A 17,822-nucleotide genomic window follows, 5' to 3' on the forward strand; every position below is an offset into this window, starting at 1 on the left:
TTTCTCCACCAATCGTGCTGTCTAGTTTATGCTAACTGACATAGTTTCAAAATACCAGTATAAAAGGATATGGGGTTTGGGACTTACCTGGTGGTCCAGTGGGTAAGAATCCGCCTTCCAACGCAAGGGATGCAGGTTTGATCCCCGGATGGGGAACTGAGATCCCACATGCTGCAGTGCAACTAAGCCTGTGCGCCACAACTACCGAGACTGCATGCTCTGGAGCCTGTGTGCCACAACTAGAGAGAAGCCTGCACGCTGCAACTAGGGAAGCCCGTGCACTGCAGCAAGAGATCCCACATGCCGCAACGAAGATCCCACGTGCTGCAACTAAGACCCGACACAGCCAAGTAAGTAAGTAAGTAAATAAATATTTTTTTTAAAACTTGCTAAAAAAAAGGATATGGGGTTTAAGTGAATACTGTAATGTTTCTACTTTTAATATCACTGCAAACATACAAGAACAAACAACTTATGAAATCATTCTCAAAGTTTTAATTAAAATCCATATAGCATTTAACATGTATAGATGTTTAAACTCAGTGATTCATATATTTTAAAATCCTTTTGCACATTTTGAGGCTAACTTCATGCTAGAAATCTACAAATGTACAGCTTAACACAAAAATACATTTGGAGTCCATTCCAATGCAAGTTTAAAACACTTTAAATTGCAGACAATGTAAAGATATTTAAAAAACAAAAACTACAAAATGAGCACATAAAAGTCTTCCCTTTTGAACTTTTAATAAAATACTGCTCTGTATAAGATCTAATGAAAAATTCCAGTTACTTATAAAATACTTATGTGAGGAAAGAAAGGAATTAAGATATATGAGTTATACTTACTTACATTGTGTAAAAGAACAAAACGTTGGAACACTTTGATGGTACAGTACACTATCTACTACTCATATATCAAAATAGATGAAAACACTCAAAGAAGCAACTGGGTGCAGGCAAAAGAAAATGTACGACACTTCAGGCAAAAAAAAAAGCCCCCAAGCTCCAAAACAAACAAAAAAGTCCTTTAACTGTAAGGGAAAGAAAGGAATAAGAGAACTTAAAGCAAACTGAGGACCAAATTCTCATTCTTATTACTTTATGAGAAAACAGTATGAGGATTTGGCTCAAATTACTAAAACATCTACAGAAATTTAATTATTTGGCCTGGGCAATTAAATAGTATACCAATTGCTGAAATAACAGCAATAGGTGTACTGTTGAAAAAAACCTAATTTTTACAGGTAAAACTTTATGTAAAACTTTATCTGTTGGAAACCAGAGTCTCCATCATGAATTGCACTTGAGATGGCTGAATGCGACTGAGCAAGGCATTACTGCTGGTTCACTGACACACACACACACACACACACACACACACACACACACACAAAAACACAAAAAACAGCTATGGATTGGTGATATTCTTAACTACGAAAACTATTTTATACCTGTTTTTTCTCTCCCTCTAAACAAAGGATCAGTGGTGTTGGATTTAAGTCAGTGAAACTTCCCCCTGCCCCCATTCTGTCTGTCTCGACGCTGTCTCATACTGCTCCCTGGCAGAAGATGGAGTGGTCTGATGGAAATCTGAACCAGCTCTGTCTGAAACATATTCATTTCTGGAATTTTAAGCATTATCCTAACTAGGAAAGGAAGCTCCTGCAAAAAAAAAAACACTGTTTCACTGACAAAACTTATAACACTGCCAGTTTGAGTTCTATCACTGTCTCTAAAAAAAATAAGGGAATTTCTGTGATTCATTTCTTTTTAAAGGTTGAGAATGTCTGTCATGGTCGTTTCTCTCCAATAAATTAATTCTTCTCCACAGTAAAAACACAATTTGGAAGCAAGATGGTACTAAGAAATATAGCAAACTCAAAAAGCTGGGAGATTGTACACAGTTGCTTTAAAAAAGAGGCTCTGGGGCTTCCCTGGTGGCACAGTGGTTGAGAGTCTGCCTGCCGATGCAGGGGACGCGGGTTCGTGCCCCGGTCCGGGAGGATCCCACATGCTGCGGAGCAGCTAGGCCCGTGAACCATGGCCGCTGAGCATGCGCGTCCGGAGCCTGTGCTCTGCAACAGGAGAGGCCACAACAGTATGAGGCCTGTGTAACGCAAAAAAAAAAAAAAAAAAAAAAAGAGGCTCTGGACAATGAGATGAAGCATATTACAATGAACTTCAATGGACAGCTGGGCAGTCCTAGCTATCTTAAAGGTAAAAATTAGACAATCACTATGAAAATGTATGATTTATTAATACAAATAAAACAGATGATTTAAAAGTGAGTGAATACTAATAGGTATAAAATAGATAATAAGAACCTGCTGTATAGCACAGGGAACTCTACTTCACTTTGCTGTACAGTAGAAACTAACACAACTTTGTAAAACAACTATACTCCAATTAAAAGAAAAAAGATCATAAAAAAAAGTGAGTGAATAAAAAAGACCCTGCAACTTATATATTTTCTTGAGCTAGAAAGATATAGTCTAAAAATGCAGTTGGATAGGTCTTATTTAACTGTTTCCTTCTTCCAACTGCCTCCCTCTCTGACCCCTCCCCCCAAAACCTAGATTAGTTTGAAAAATATCAGTCTAAAACCAAAGCAAGTACCTGATTACAGAAAAGGAAATAAAAAACAAAAAACCTGCATCAGGAGTTTTTCATCTCTCCCACCAACAGGAAAAAAAAAAGATCTCCTTATCTTTTTAGTTCTAAAAGAACTACTTATCCCTCTGAACAAGCAAGGAAAGTCTTAAACTGAAACCAAGATACACACAGAGGTGAAATTAATTTTTCAGGCAACTGAGTCTCAAGACGTTTAAGATGCGAGTCTACATGATGTTTCAATTAATACAGTCTATCTGTAAAATTATAAAGCTCAGGTAATGTAGGAAATGGTGAAAACAATGAGACTAAAGGACCAATCTTCAAAATTCACTTAATTTGCTCAAAAAAAAAGAAAAAAAACTTTATTGAACAAGGATATTTAGAAATAATGTTTCAGCGAGGAGAAGAAGGTTTAAATAGATTTAACTACTCTTATTACGTGGAAACATGAAGCATTTTGGGGAATCTGCTCCTCTGTGCCCTGTACAGCCCATGGTTTCCACAGAAAGGCCACAACAGATTCAACAGTTGAATGGGCATATTTCTAAACTTTGGGGTATTCTGAGTCTGCACCATCCAAAAAAAGGAAAAACTGTAAGTTTCCCAGTCTGTTAGTGGATCTAGTCTCCTCAAGATTGTCATGAGATAAAAACAGTCTCTGCCTCTTACATCCTCCCCAGAGAGGGCACATCTACTGTTCTCAGGCCCACATTTAGAATAGGTGTACAAGGTGAAGAGAATATAGATGAATGCCTGACACTATCTAGTCATTATGGAGCTCTCTCCCATTTTAATCTCTCTTTAGTCTTGACTTTTAGAATAATACATTTTTTAAAAAGAGAAGAATGAAAAGAAAACACTTTTACTGCCTATTCACCTAGAATTGTCAGCTTGCTTTGCTTGAATACTGAGGAAACATCCTTATATGGGTTCAGTGGCACTGTGCTTACCGAAATTTCTCTTGGAGTTTTCAGAAGATGGCACGTGCTCCTTCTTCTGGGCTTTAAAAAAGATGTGGGGGCTTCCCTGGTGGCGCAGTGGTTGAGAGTCTGCCTGCCGATGCAGGGGACATGGGTTCGTGCCCTGGTCCGGGAAGATCCCACATGCCGCGGAGCGGCTGGGCCCGTGAGCCATGGCCGCTGAGCCCGCGCGTCCGGAGCCTGTTCTACGCGACGGGAGAGGCCACAACGGTGAGAGGCCCGCGTACCGCAAAAAAAAAAAAAAAAAAAGAAGTGGGCTGTACACTCTTTATAGAGTGGTCACAGAGCAATGATGAGTGAGGCAATTCTTGAATGCTTGAGTTTGTAAAGTTACATAAGGTGAAAAATATTATACACTTTAAAGTAGTAAGAGGTTGACATAATCTTATTGTCACAATTGAACTTTTTTGTATTGTATGCCCCAAATAGATGTTCCCTTAAAAAAAACACAAAAGTTCGTGAGGCAATAAGGACCAACACGGAGAAGTACTGGAGCCTCGTGACTCAGGATCCCATGACAGAGACACAAATATTCCCCAAAAAGGAAATTCTGGGAGCCAATGAACATCTGCATCTAGGAAAATTAATAGAAAATAAAATCACAGAAACTCACATGACTGTGATAAATGACAGATAATGAACACTTTTCTCTTACACTAAAGGCACGACTAATATACAAATATCCTACTAGCATTTAGAGAAACTCTAACATTTAGCAGTTAGAGAAGGAAACCCATTTAATTCAATACTAGCATTTTTAAAAACAAACAGACTCAGACTCATGGCAGAGTTTTCAATGAGCCAAATGAAACTAAATATAATAATCAGTTCCATACAAAGATGGTTGTTCCTACTTTTAAAAAAGTATGATAACTTACTTCCTTAAAAATACAAGCATATCACAAAAATGAAAGCACAAACATATATATAAAAACTCAGGCCCTGGTACCACTGAGACATTTTCATAAACTCTAAAATAATTTCAACAGCTACAGCTTGAACAATACACACCCACACGTGACATGCAAAGACAAAACACCAGAGTCCCTGGGCAGTTCAGCATAACGCTAAAAATATGGAACGAGAATGAGACGGGCACTTGTCATATAAATAATGTACAGTATACACTGATGGTACCTGTGCACACCTTGGAATTTTTGAAAAATTTAGAATTTCATCAGTTCCAGGAAGCACTACACATGGACCAACAATGGAGCTCTCATCTATGTTTAAGTAAGCAGGTAAAAAGCTATACAAATTGATAACACAATTTATTTTAATTAACATGATTAATATTTTGTACTTTATTCTATTAGAAGATTAATTTGTAATCATTATACCCTGTAGATTTTGAAACAATTTTATTAGAAATTACTAATGCTGGTTCTTGAATAATCTAAAAAATTGTAATTATTTACTCAAATCTAGATTGCTGTTTATAATCCTAAGCAGTTAAATGAAATATTCTGATCAGTATTCTGAAGTTGCTTTGGTACAAAATTGAGAATAAAGCAAAACTGGCAGCACCACCACAAGTGTGATCACTTCACAGCAGGTCCAAAGGACCCTCAGATATAATAAAACATAAGTTAAAATACCTATAAATAAGAGCCATTCTCCTGACACTTCTGTTACATCATTAAAAAGAGAAATAAAATCCACATTCAGTAAATTATACTTGAGGCCCAATTTTCATGCTCCATTTAATTATCCCTCAATGATAGTGTAAAAAATGTTTATAATTATTGCAATATGATATCTAATTCATAGTTTAGGATGCTTCTAATGATGAGGTCAATGGTTAGAGTGGTACATTTGAATGCTTAGTCCGTTGATATTATTTGAATACAAGGTTGAATTTAGTCTTTTTTTTACAGCTTTATTGAGGTATAATTGATGTAAAACAAATTGCACATACTTAAGATGCACAATTTGATGTATAGTCTTTTAAATAGCATGAAAAGTGCCTGACAACTAAAAATTTTAAAAATTTTAATTGAAATATATTGTTTTAAAATAGTACACTGTAATTTTTTATGACACACAGATATAGATTTATAAAAAGGCGGGAGGAAAGGAATGAAATTAATTTAATTCCAAGTACCAAATTTATTCAGAAGGTTTAGAAACTCCAAAATTGACAGCCAGTTTTCTTGATTTTCTTCTTGAGGAGCTTGGTGTTGACTTATGGCGAGACATACTATGGCCTGGGGAGGCAGCTTCAACTTGAAAAGGAGACGCAAGTTGAGAAATCTGAGAGGACTTTAAGGAAGCTGATAAACTCTCCTGTGGAATCACTTTGGTGACATCAGAAGATGCTGACTGGCTAGTCTGAAGTAGGGTGGCTTGACAACTCTGGGCATCCTTGTTCTCGAAATTCTTTTTGTTTGCAACCCTTTTTTTTGTTACCTTTGAGGAATAAAAGCATCATTAATTAACAATGCAGACCAAAAAAGCTAGTGTCAGAAAATACCATAAACCATGCTGCTAATACTTGTCAATCACTGCTGACTTGTGACTTCCACTTATAACCTCCAAACCAGACTTTAGAAATTCAAGGAATATGGTTACAAATAAAATATTTAAAAATTATCCATAACTTAAATATAAAGAAAATTGATATTCCTGATTTTAAATCCCTTTGTTCTAGAAAAGGATGTTATTACTTGTTGCAATTATTATTATCTATTAGAACACAAACTCAGACAGCAGGGAACAGGTCAGACTGGTCACCACTGGTCAAAATATATTCTCAGTACCCAGACCAGTACTGAATGGACTTCTAGTTGGCACTGAATAATTACTGAATAAACAAAATTTTATCAATGGTCTTTGAGCAGTGAGAAACTAATTCTGTTAAAAAAAATATAATAATTCTCTTTCAGGTCTCACCTGTAGAGGTATGAACTGATTGTGCACACCAGCTGGCATTCCTCCAGCCATGGGTATGGTCCCAGCATATGAAGTATGATGGAAGGGCTTCCCAGGAACTGGCACTGGTGGTCCCCATGGCATTGAGCCAAAGAGATGAGATGATGAGGGCATTATATTAGCTGTTAAAAATTATGGAAAAGCTGTTTTAGTAAAATGGTATCATAAAAGCCTTGAAATTTAAGACCTCCTTCTGCTACCCTTTTTTGGCTTTTTTCTCTTTGGCAAAGGGCATATACACCTAATTTCTGATTACCCTTGCTTACAACGTTCAACCTCAGGAGCCCCTTAAGGACTGTGAATCATCTACAGAAGTCAGCTTATCATTATGCTGTCTGGCCTACGAAGGCCAACAGTACCATACACTGATATAAGCTTTAGGAGTATTTGTAATAATATTTAAAAAAATAATAGAAGGGTCATGAAACTGTCCCTTGGGGGAGAAAAGCCAGGGCACGAAGAGAGAAATATTAAGAATCTCACCTGCCCCCAGTGCTAAGTTGCTTCCATAGTGATCCCAGCCTACAAAAAAACCAAAAAAGCTCAAGTCTTGAAATCTGATCACTTTCATATAACATGTAGAATCTTTTTCCCTATTCTAATATTTGTAATTCAAGAATTTTTAAAAAAAATTACATTTTCTTATTAAAAGCACATTGAATCAGTGGCTCCCAAGACTGATTTGTGTATCTGAATCACATAGGGAGCTTATAAAATACAGATTCCTGGGCAAGGCTCCAGACCTAGTACATCAGACTCTGAGGGGTCCAGTAATCTGTATTGTTAATAAGCTCCACAGGTGATTCTTCCACAGTCAGCACCAGTGCAACATTTGGGAACTACTGCATTAAACAATGACAATTGAGACACCCGCACGTTGCCACCAAAGAAGGTATGTACTGTGCTCAAACCTTCTTTTTAAAGAGATAAAAAGGCAGCCAGAATTATAAGACAGTATAGCTTAACTAAAACTCAGCTACTTAAAAAATGTTTGGATCAGGAGAGAAGAATCATAATATATTTCAATGTTATGAATTACACATGTAAAAATTCTAGGATAAAGAACAGTTTTAATACGAAACACACTAGTAAGATTTAGAAAATTATGTGCAAGTTTGGTGGCAGTTATAAGACTAAGAAGATCTATTTAAAAGATGCTATAGTAATCTTATGCATAGGTCAACTCAACCATTTCCCAAAACCACTGTCCTAAATATAAAATATATTTTTCTCCATTGGGACCCTTTCATACCATAAAGTGGAAATCTATAAAATAACTTTAAAATCTTAATCTGATGCATAAGTTGTTTTCTCCTGATTAACATTCAAATCTCGTGGCTTTTATATCATATATTATTATTGGAATACTGGACAGCACAAAACCAAAAGAACTCCAATTAAGCTTTAAAATTCTTGGTAGGTATGAATACACTAATAAACATGATATAATAATGAACGTAAACATAATAATCAAGCTATAAAATATCGATAATAAATGGGAAAACAATCATTCCTTTTAGATAATACATTCTCATAAGACAAATCCTTTTTGAGAGAAGCTTGTGGGTAGAACTTTAGGTAACCTGCATGAACTAATTACTTAAAATTAATTGATATATAGTTGCTGGATTCATTTTTGAAAGTGAAAGAGCAGTTAAATTAGATTTTCCAGGTTATAGTGGACTTACTACCTTGAGCTATATGAAAATTTCAGATCCACTGTGTCATAAAAATTTTATGACTACACATTGTTTATACAGGCAAAGGAATGCCAGTGTAGTACAGTAACAAAATTGTGGGCTTTGTAATTAGATGTATTTGCTTTTGAATACTACTACTGCTACTTAGTAACTTATGACCTTAGACAAACTGCATTTTTAAACAAATCAAAGTAAAGAAAATTATACACATACATATCGTAATAAAAAGGGTTTTCAACATAATATAGCAGTCATCCAGTCCATCCCAGGTTTAACTGTTTATTTCCAAACTGTTCAATAATTTGCTTATACTGCTAGTTGATTTTTCAATTTTAGGCATTTTTAGACTTCCTGTTATGATAGATCAAAATTCAGTTCTTTTATACCACCCCTCAATACTTACCCTGTCCTCCCAATGTAAGTATATTACAATGTTTGTTTAAAATTATGAACAGTGTTTATGATATGTGACTGTATAAATATTATTACTGCAAAGCCAAGTAGGGTACTCTGATTATGTTTTTTTTTTTTTGTAAAACTTAAAAAAAATTCTTTTAAGAGTAATTATCTTTTAAAAGCTCTTTAGTCTTCTATGTACCTATCCTCAATGTGAGAGAATATTAAGAAACATACATAGAGTAAGTGCAAAATCCCCTCCGCTCTTCATTTCCCTAATCACCAAGGGCAGTTTCTTTCAAATCCACAGCTTCTTATTCCCTTCATCTCTGTTTTTTCTTCCCACACCTCCCCCAACTCCCTACAACTACCCCCCCGCCCCCCCTCCCTGTGTTTTTGATGTCTACCTTAAACCCAAATTCATGCGTTGGCAGCTACTGGGCTGCCCAAAACAGAGAACAGTCCTACTCTATCTAGCCACACTAGAGACTGTAGGAGGGCAAATGGTATTTTTAGATGAACCTGCAGGCTCTGGTTTCAGGCTTTACTTCTCACAACTCCTTAAATTACCTAAACATTTAGGTAATTTTTTTGTTTCCTCAAAATGATGCTTCATAAAAGAACTTTCTAAAAACAATATAATTCAATAACAAATACTGAGAAGAGCAAAATATCTTACCAGTAGGTTGGGGAAAAACTGGAGGAATGGTTCCAGGTGGTACAGCAGGAGGATAACTTGGAAATATTGGTGGAGGCAAAGGGAAATTCACTCCTAAGGAGCCCTATGGAAGTATTTAAAAGTTATAAAACAATGCAACAAAAACATCCAGAGGGATTAATTAAAGATTTAGTAGAGAATTCATGGACAGTTCTCACCAATTGTTGTAAAGCAAAAAGTGCAGCTTGTTCCTTGGCTTCATTTTCAGAATGGCACTGTGGCCCATGTACCAGTAAGCCGTTAGATAATTTTACCCGGCAAACTGTCATTGTCTAAAAAAAAAAAAACATGAATGGTTATGAAGTTATCTGTCCAGGAAGTCGACCTCCTCCTCCAAAGCTTAGTTTAAACAAATGGAATAATTTCATCTAACATTTTGTAAAAAAAAATTTAAGAATTCAAAAAAGGACTATCAGCTTAAGTTCTGGGTTATGACGCAAAAACTTTACAATTGTTGCCTTATCTTTCAATGTTTACAAAGTTAAAATGATCTCTAAGCTAGCTGAGGACCAAGCATAATGTCAATGAAAGCCAGCAAAACTTTGTTTTATATCTCGGATCAGGAAACTAGGTTTTCTACTTGTTTTGTATGTAAGATTTTACTGGAACACAGCCAAGCCCACTCTTATGTATCACCTATGGCTGTTTTCATACTGTAATTGTAGAGGTGAGTAGTTGTGACAGAGACCATATGGCCCACAAAGCCTAAAATATTTACTCTCTGGCCATTTATAGAAAAAATCTGCTGACCCCTGCTTTCCACCATCCTTTAAATAGCACATACTTCGCTAATATGAATTAACTGCTAAAATTTAAAAGACTCAGAGGTTCTGACTTTTTATTTAAATTTAAATAACTCTTTACAGTATGCGCTTTTCTTTTATAAAAAAGATTTTTAAAAAATGTTACTTTTTAAAAAAGTAGCCATTTTTATGTAGTATTATTAGTTTAATCATGCTTTCTGCTTTAGGTGAGAATGTGTCAAGAATCTGGATGTAAAAAGGAGAAAACAGCCTTCCTGCCGTGGTTCTCAATGTGCAGTGTGGGGATCCTGGAGGTCCCTGAGCCCCTTTCTGGGGATCCTTGAGGTTCAAACTATTTTTATTATAATATGAAAATTCTATTTGCCCTTTTCACTCTCCTTTTCTCATAAGTATACAGAGAACAAAAAGTTCATTGATATAATTTCAGATTCTACATTGCACTAACTTTTAAGAAAATACCATGTTTTAAAGTAGTATCAAAGAACATCCACAGTTATATGAAAAGGCTATTAAAATTTTCTTCCTTTTTCCAACTATTTGTGTGAGGCCAGATTTTCTTCATATATTTCAACCAAAACCACGTATTACAAGAGATTGATAGTAAGAAGCAGATATGAGAATCTAGCTTCTCTATTCAGCTAGAAGATGGATAAGACTTGCAAAAATGTAGAGCAATGTGACTCTTCTCATTAAATTTTTTTCAGTCATTTTAAATTAACAACATTAAAATTTTTTTTTTCAGTTTTAATTTTTAATTTGGTAAATACAACACAAGTAAACAAAAGTTCTTTGGGGTCCTCAAAAAAAAGATGGGGAGTTTCTGAGACCAAAAAGTTTGAAAACTGCTGCTGGGGACCAAAATCCCTAGCTCTATCAGTCTGCAGAATCTTGCGAGGCTACCTGCTGCCCAGCTTCCTCTATCAGTTTCTCTGAGGGGTCTGGTTATGCATAAATGGAAGACCCAGGGTGAGAGGTATTAATCTATGCTGCTCATAAAGTCAAAAAAATTAGCTCCACTGTATTATTTCTAGCCAAAGATTTTCAGTCAATTTATTTAAGCTCAGTGTTCAATAACTTATGTAAATGGAAGAACAGTAATATACAATACCTGTGGTGTTCTCAGAAAGGAGAAATCTGGTTGTGGCATTCCAACAAGGGAACAAATTCGAGAAAGTTCAGTTACTGGTGTGGACACAGGAGGAATCTGGCTGGCAGCAGGCCAGCACACACTGTCCACAGACTGAACGCTATGGTACTCACTAGCACTGTGAGGCTTGTTCATATAAGATGCTGTCAAAAAAGAGAAAAGGACATATCTACATTAAATGATATCTCAAACTATGCAATTATGGCAGGGCCTTACAGAATAGCAAGGAGGACATTGTTAAAAGTGAGAAGAGGAATCTCCCATGAAGTAAATATAAGAACTATTTAGTTTTGCCTAAAATGACTAAATTCAATGAAGATTTTAGATGATTATAATTAATTACTGATATATAATTAAGACAAAGATTTAAAAATATGAGTAGATGACTGCCAAAAATTAGCATTGTGAGAGATTAATGACTACATAGTTATTTACAGGCAAAATCTAAACATGCAAATGGCTTTCTTGAGCTGATTTACAATTAATTCTTAAGTTCTGAGGCTTTAGCTTCAGTTTTCTCAAAATTCCATCCTACCTTCTGAGACACATGGATGAATGTTTTTTTTGCTCTAAAATAATGCTTCTTAAAAGTTTTTCTGAAATTAAGTCTTTTAAGTGCCTTTATTATGATTTAAAAATTCTGAAAGTTCACATTCTTTATAATCAACAAACTCACCAACAGAACAGAAAGCACACCCCAGTGAAGAATGAATATAAACCTCTTACTGTTATAGATTTTAAAAAAGTTAAGTGGCTTGCCTGAAGTCACACATTAGTTCTGTTACATGAGCTGGATTCTGAGTTCTTGACTCTAAGGTAGATGATATTTTTCACTATACTGAAGTATAGTAAAAGTTACTTGTTTTTGACAGTGGGACCATATCTATCCAATATTGTTTTAAAATTTTATTTTGCTCTATTTCAAGAGCATATCTGTCCCTATGATAAATAGTTTCCTGATAGTTACTGGAATTTAAAATTATTTATCCCAATACTCAGTGGAGTATAAATGAAGTTAGACTCTGATTTTGATACTTAATAAACTCAGATTAGCTTATTTCAAAATGTTTTTTACCTCTTTGAGAAACTTCTGTCCCCAACCTACTTTTGCATGAGTCATTTTTCCTGGTAGGTTTTGCAGGTAATTACACAGTCAAAATATTAAAGTACAGGGGACGCAGAAGGTAGGGGTAATGATGGACATCTACTGAAATCCAGCTATGTGCCAGATGTTATGCTATAGGCTTCTTAGACTTAAGGTAAGTGCCCACTTTCCAGTGTGTGCCTCCATTAATTATTTTAAATTGATTTTACAGCTTCTTCTATTTTTATGTTGGTCAAGTTATTTTAACGTAATACTAATATCAATTATTCGCACCTATGATGTGTCAGACACAGTGCTAACTGCTTTATATATGTCATACAATTATCACAACCATCATTTGCAATGTCATTTTACAGATAAAAGAATTTATAGAAAAGTTAAATAATGTATTTAAGTTACATAATCATTTTTAAATTACTGAGAAAAAGCTAAAATGTGAAAACCTTTCCAGGTTTGGGATCTCCAGAATGAGTATCTGTAGTAGTATAATTTAAGTAGTCACAAGGAGGGACTTTCCTGGTGGCGCAGTGCTTAAGAATCTGCCTTCCAATGCAGGGGATGCCGGTTAGATCCCTGGTCAGGGAACTAGATCCCACATGCATGGAGCCTGCTGGTCGCAACTAAGGAACACATGTGCCACAACTAAGGAGCCCGCCTGCCGCAATTAAGACCCGGTGCAACCAAAATAAATAATAAAATAAAATAAATAAAATTAAATTAAAAAAATAAACTTATTAAAAAAAAAAGAAATATTAAAAAAAAACGTAGTCACAGGAAGACATTTAGGGACTGCAGATCTACTGGTTACATAGTTACATTGTTATATAAATGACACAAGTATAAAATTATACTCTTATTTGTTACTCTTAATTATACTTAATTATCTTTAAAAATCACATGATTAAAAAATAAATGAACTGAATTTTTGAAGTGATTGGTTATTAGTACTAGTACTTAGCTTACTTACTTAATTTCTTACTTTGTTTAGGCTGTGAGGAAGATCCATATTCATCTCTTCTATTGGAGGAAACAGTGACTTCATTACCAAATTGTTTCATCTCATTCTTATGGTCCACAGTGTCAGAGCCATCAATTTTTAGAATTTCTTTAAGCATCCGAGTTCCCTTCTGTTTTGAAAATGATTGGTATGGAGATAGTGGGGATATGGGAGAAAAGTTAAAAGCTACAGACCTTACTGATGTTTCTTTTAATAAGTTCCATTGTTAAAAATTAAGATGATAACTACATTCAGATAGAGAATAAGGAAAATAGAGTTGAAAAAAAAATTCACATTTCCTGGCAAAGAAACAATACTTATTATTCTGCTTAACTTTTGACCAAATTGTCTAGTGGCAATGTTTGAAAAGCAAGGGAGCTATGGTGGCTAAATTGCCCAGGGCAGTCCGATCTTTCTCACAGGATGACAATAATAATGCCACACACCAGTCTACATAAGAGAAAGTGTTTTAACTGTTGCACAGGGTATGTATGGCTAACAGTAATGAAATTACCAGAGTGTACAAGCTCTTACAAAATACGAACCATAGCAAATGACTGTGGTGACAAATGTTTTTCACTTGGAGGCTCTTCATGATGAGATGACTGTACTTCATTTTCTTTGGAGATATTCAAGGATGCTAAGAAGTTCTCAATTCCAGGATTAGGCTAAAAGAATAAATATTTTGTGCATGAAGATGAAAGTACAAGGGCATGAAAATAGCTGAGAGTTTTATGTACAAAAATGATCATTTAATTTTCACTCAGTGTTCTTCCCAGGTGTTAAAGTTTGGGAAGAGAACTTGAATAAACCAGTCTTTTAGCTTATCAATGGCATTTGGATAATTAGTTTCAACCTTTCGGTTTTCTGAGACTTCTGCACCCTAATTTCTCTTCAAAAGCTTAACATTACATTTGGCAGGCCCTTCAAATGCCTGTAAGAGAGTAAGAATGAGTTTTTGTGCAAATAAAATTATAATTCTGACTTAATGGTATTCTAAATAAATTGCTGCAAACTTTTTAAGGTGTTATTTTCTCTTTTATACCATGAGAAAAAAAGGGGGCCCATAAACTTGATGAGGGGAAAAATTCCATCTTTATTTTCATTAATTTTTTTTTTTTTTTTTTTTTTTTGTGGTATGCGGGCCTCTCACTGTTGTGGCCTCTCCCGTTGCGGAGCACAGGCTCCGGACGCGCAGGCTCAGCGGCCATGGCTCACGGGCTCAGCCACTCCGCGGCATGTGGGATCTTCCCAGACCGGGGCACGAACCCGTGTCCCCTGCATCGGCAGGCGGACTCTCAACCACTGCGCCACCAGGGAAGCCCTCATTAATTTCTAAATGAGACTTAGTATTCCCTTCAGTTATGAGTGTAGGCAATAAAACACAATGGTGGTGATTCTAATGGTATTTCAATATTACTGGTTTTCTTTCAAATCTTATGTATTTTACTGTAGCATTAAAACTATTATTCTGAGAAAGAGTCCATAGGCTTCACCAAAGAGGTCCATGACACAAAGAGTTTACAAACCCCTTCTCTAGAAGAAAGGAAATTATAGCATAAGAGTTGCAGAAAGAGATGACTCTGGAAGTCATGCAATTCAACCCTTTATTGGTATCTAAAAATTAATGGGCTGAGAACCTGTTATATGCCAAGATATCTGCTAAGGTATCTTTTATAAATGTAATATATTATAGCTTATAAGAGATATAATTTTTAAAAACTTTGTGTTATATAATATGCATATAAAAATGCACATAAGTGTACATAAATATTTTGACTTAAAATGTTTTTTTGATTATAAAATATATACATACTCCTTATCAAACAACAAACTATATAAAATAAAACATAAATGATCTCAGTTTCCCCCATTAACCTAACTCCAGAGAATTAACTGTTAACTTTGCCATGTTGGTCCATATACTTTCATTGAATATACAAACATATTTCTACATATTTTATACATATAATGTACCCACATATATGCATATATGTAGGTATGTTTGTATGTATTTATGTATATATAGATTGTATATAATGAGAGACACAAGTGATATATTTTTATCTCCATTTTAAAGATGAAGAAATTGAGGCTGTTAGAAGTGTAGTGAATTGCTCAAGGCCACCTAGCTGTTAAATGGCAGAACCAGAACTTCAGGTCTCTCTAGTTCCAAATCTTGGACTCTAGCTGTGCAACCTCCCATCCAAGTGACTGAGAGGCTCAGCAACCCTCTTGTCATGCATTTTATGAATCTGGCTGAAAGGGCTGCAAAATTCAGTCAGATGCCACAGAGCCACCAACTACAATAAAAAGTGGGCTACTAGCATAGTGCAGGGAGATCAGCTCGGTGCTTTGTGACCACCTAGAGGGGTGGGATAGTGAGGGTGGGAGGGAGGCAGACGCAAGAGGGAAGAGATATGGGGACATATGTATATGTATAACTGATTCACTTTGTTATAAAGCAGAAACTAACACACCACTGTAAAGCAATTATACTCCAATAAAGATGTTCAAAAAAAAAGAAAAAAAAAGTGGGCTACTAGAAATGTGATTTTGAGAAGCTTACCTGCCTATTTGATATTTTTTGTGACCGACTCTCAGTTTTAGGACTCTTACACTCTTCTTTAACTAGAGACAAGAAAACAGAAATTTTGTTAAATGAAATTTGCTGCACACCAATTAAATTTACCAAGTATTTACCATAGCAAGGCACTGTGTAAAAAATTCACAGAATTCCAAGGAGACAAAGGCCTTGATCTTGAGGAACTTATAATTTAGATGAGGGTGAGAAGAGAAACTCACAGATGACAACAGTAAGGGAAAAAGAAAGGTGGCATCTAATTGAGCCTTGCAGGACGGCAGGTTTCCAAAGGGCAGAATAAGAGGCTAAGTACTCCAGCAAAGGAAATAATAGGAGAAAAGATAAATAATAGTAGAAGCAGAAAGCAAGGAATATTTGTGGAACTAAAAACAGACCAGCTCTGCTGGTGGTTGAGGAGTATAATGCAGCTTAATTGAACTAGAGAAGCAGGCTGCAGCCACAATCTGCAAAGGACTGAAGACTATGGAATTATACTGGTAGGCAATAGGCACAATTACAGAAAGGTTTTGAGCTGGTAGGAATCTGATCAGAACTGTGCCTTAAGAAAATTATAATATGGCAGTGGCTTATTAGCTAGGTAGAAGGAGTAAGAGACCAATTAGGAAGCTATTTTAGTATTGCTGTTAAGGGGAAATGATGGGAACAGAAAGAAAGTGAAAGGGATGGATTAGAAGAGGAAGGAGGAAAGGGAAAAAAGAAGAAAAGAAGGAAGGAAGGAAGAAGGGAGAGAGGGAGAGACAAAAGAGGAAAGAGAGGATGAGGAAAGAAGTAAGGGGAAGGGATGAAAGGGGGAGGGAGGAGATGGAATGAGAGAGGAAGGAAGGGACAAAGATGGGAAGGAAAGGGAAGAGAGGGAACAGAGAGGGGAAAAGAAAGGAAGAGAGGAAGGTAAGGAAGAATTCTTGCAAAAAGGAGGAAAATAAAAAGTGACACCGCGGCTATTCAACATTGTACTGGTGGCTTTATCCACAGCAATTAGGCAAGAAAAATAAAAGGCATCCAGATTGTATAGGAGGAAGTAAAACTATCTCTATTTGCAGAAGCCAAAAAAATTAGGGCAAATAAATAAGTTCAACAAGGTTGGAGGATACAAGATCAATATACAAAAGTCAGTTTTATTTCTATAGATAGTAATGAACAATCTCCCCCCCACTAAATTAAGAACACAGTTCCACTGACAATAGTATTACATAGAATAAAATACTCAGAAATAAATTTAACAAAAAAAGTTCAAGACTTGTACACTGAAAACTACAAGACATCACTGAAAGAAATAGAAAGGCTTAATATTGCTAAATGACAGTACTACCCAAAGTGGTCTACAGATTCAATATGATACCTATAAAAATTTCAGCTGCCATATTTGCAGAAATAGACAAGCTGATCTTAAAATTCATATGGAAATGCAAGAGACCAGAACAGACAAAATAATCTTGAAAAAGAAAAACAATGTTGGAGGATTCAAACTTCCCAAATTCAAAACTGATAACAAAGCTATGGTAATGAAGACGGTGTGTTGTTCCAAAAAGATGGCATATAGATAGGTGAAATGGAATTGATGAACTAGAAATAAACCCATATATCCATGGTCAATTGATTTCTGACAAGGGTGCCGAGACAATTCAATGGAGTGCAAAGAGAATTCAATGGGGAAAGAACTGTCTTTTAGCAAATAGTTCTGGGACAACTAGATATCTATATGCAAAAGAGTGAATACGGACCCCTATCTCATACCATGTATATACTTATTCAAAAATGAAAAAAGGAGCTTCCCTGGTGGCACAGTGGTTGAGAGTCCGCCTGCTGATGCAGGGGACACGGGTTCATGCCCCGGTCTGGGAAGATCCCACATGTTGTGGAGCG

The 17,822-nt window shown here is 35.7% G+C and overlaps 1 protein-coding gene across 2 annotated transcripts in view; it reads right to left on the reverse strand.

The window, feature by feature from the left end:
• Positions 1–5,691: 5,691 nt before the first annotated feature.
• Positions 5,692–17,822, reverse strand: part of XRN1 (5'-3' exoribonuclease 1) — a gene marked incomplete at its 5' end in the record, with an annotated part of 94,932 nt that continues 82,801 nt past the window's right edge. Inside the window, 9 exons of one of the 2 annotated variants that reach the window (XM_079704674.1) lie at positions 5,692–6,005; positions 6,489–6,649; positions 7,011–7,049; positions 9,303–9,405; positions 9,500–9,613; positions 11,214–11,395; positions 13,325–13,481; positions 13,900–14,022; positions 15,924–15,985. In XM_079704674.1, coding sequence (XP_079560800.1) covers positions 5,706–6,005; positions 6,489–6,649; positions 7,011–7,049; positions 9,303–9,405; positions 9,500–9,613; positions 11,214–11,395; positions 13,325–13,481; positions 13,900–14,022; positions 15,924–15,985 — 1,241 coding nt within the window. In that variant the 3' untranslated portion in view covers positions 5,692–5,705. Of the gene's footprint in view, positions 6,006–6,488; positions 6,650–7,010; positions 7,050–9,302; positions 9,406–9,499; positions 9,614–11,213; positions 11,396–13,324; positions 13,485–13,899; positions 14,023–15,923; positions 15,986–17,822 lie in introns of both variants that reach the window. The other variant, XM_079704675.1, reaches the window with a different exon arrangement.

The sequence above is a fragment of the Hyperoodon ampullatus genome (assembly GCF_949752795.1).
Source record: "Hyperoodon ampullatus genome assembly, chromosome: 5".
Classification (NCBI taxonomy): domain Eukaryota; kingdom Metazoa; phylum Chordata; class Mammalia; order Artiodactyla; family Ziphiidae; genus Hyperoodon; species Hyperoodon ampullatus.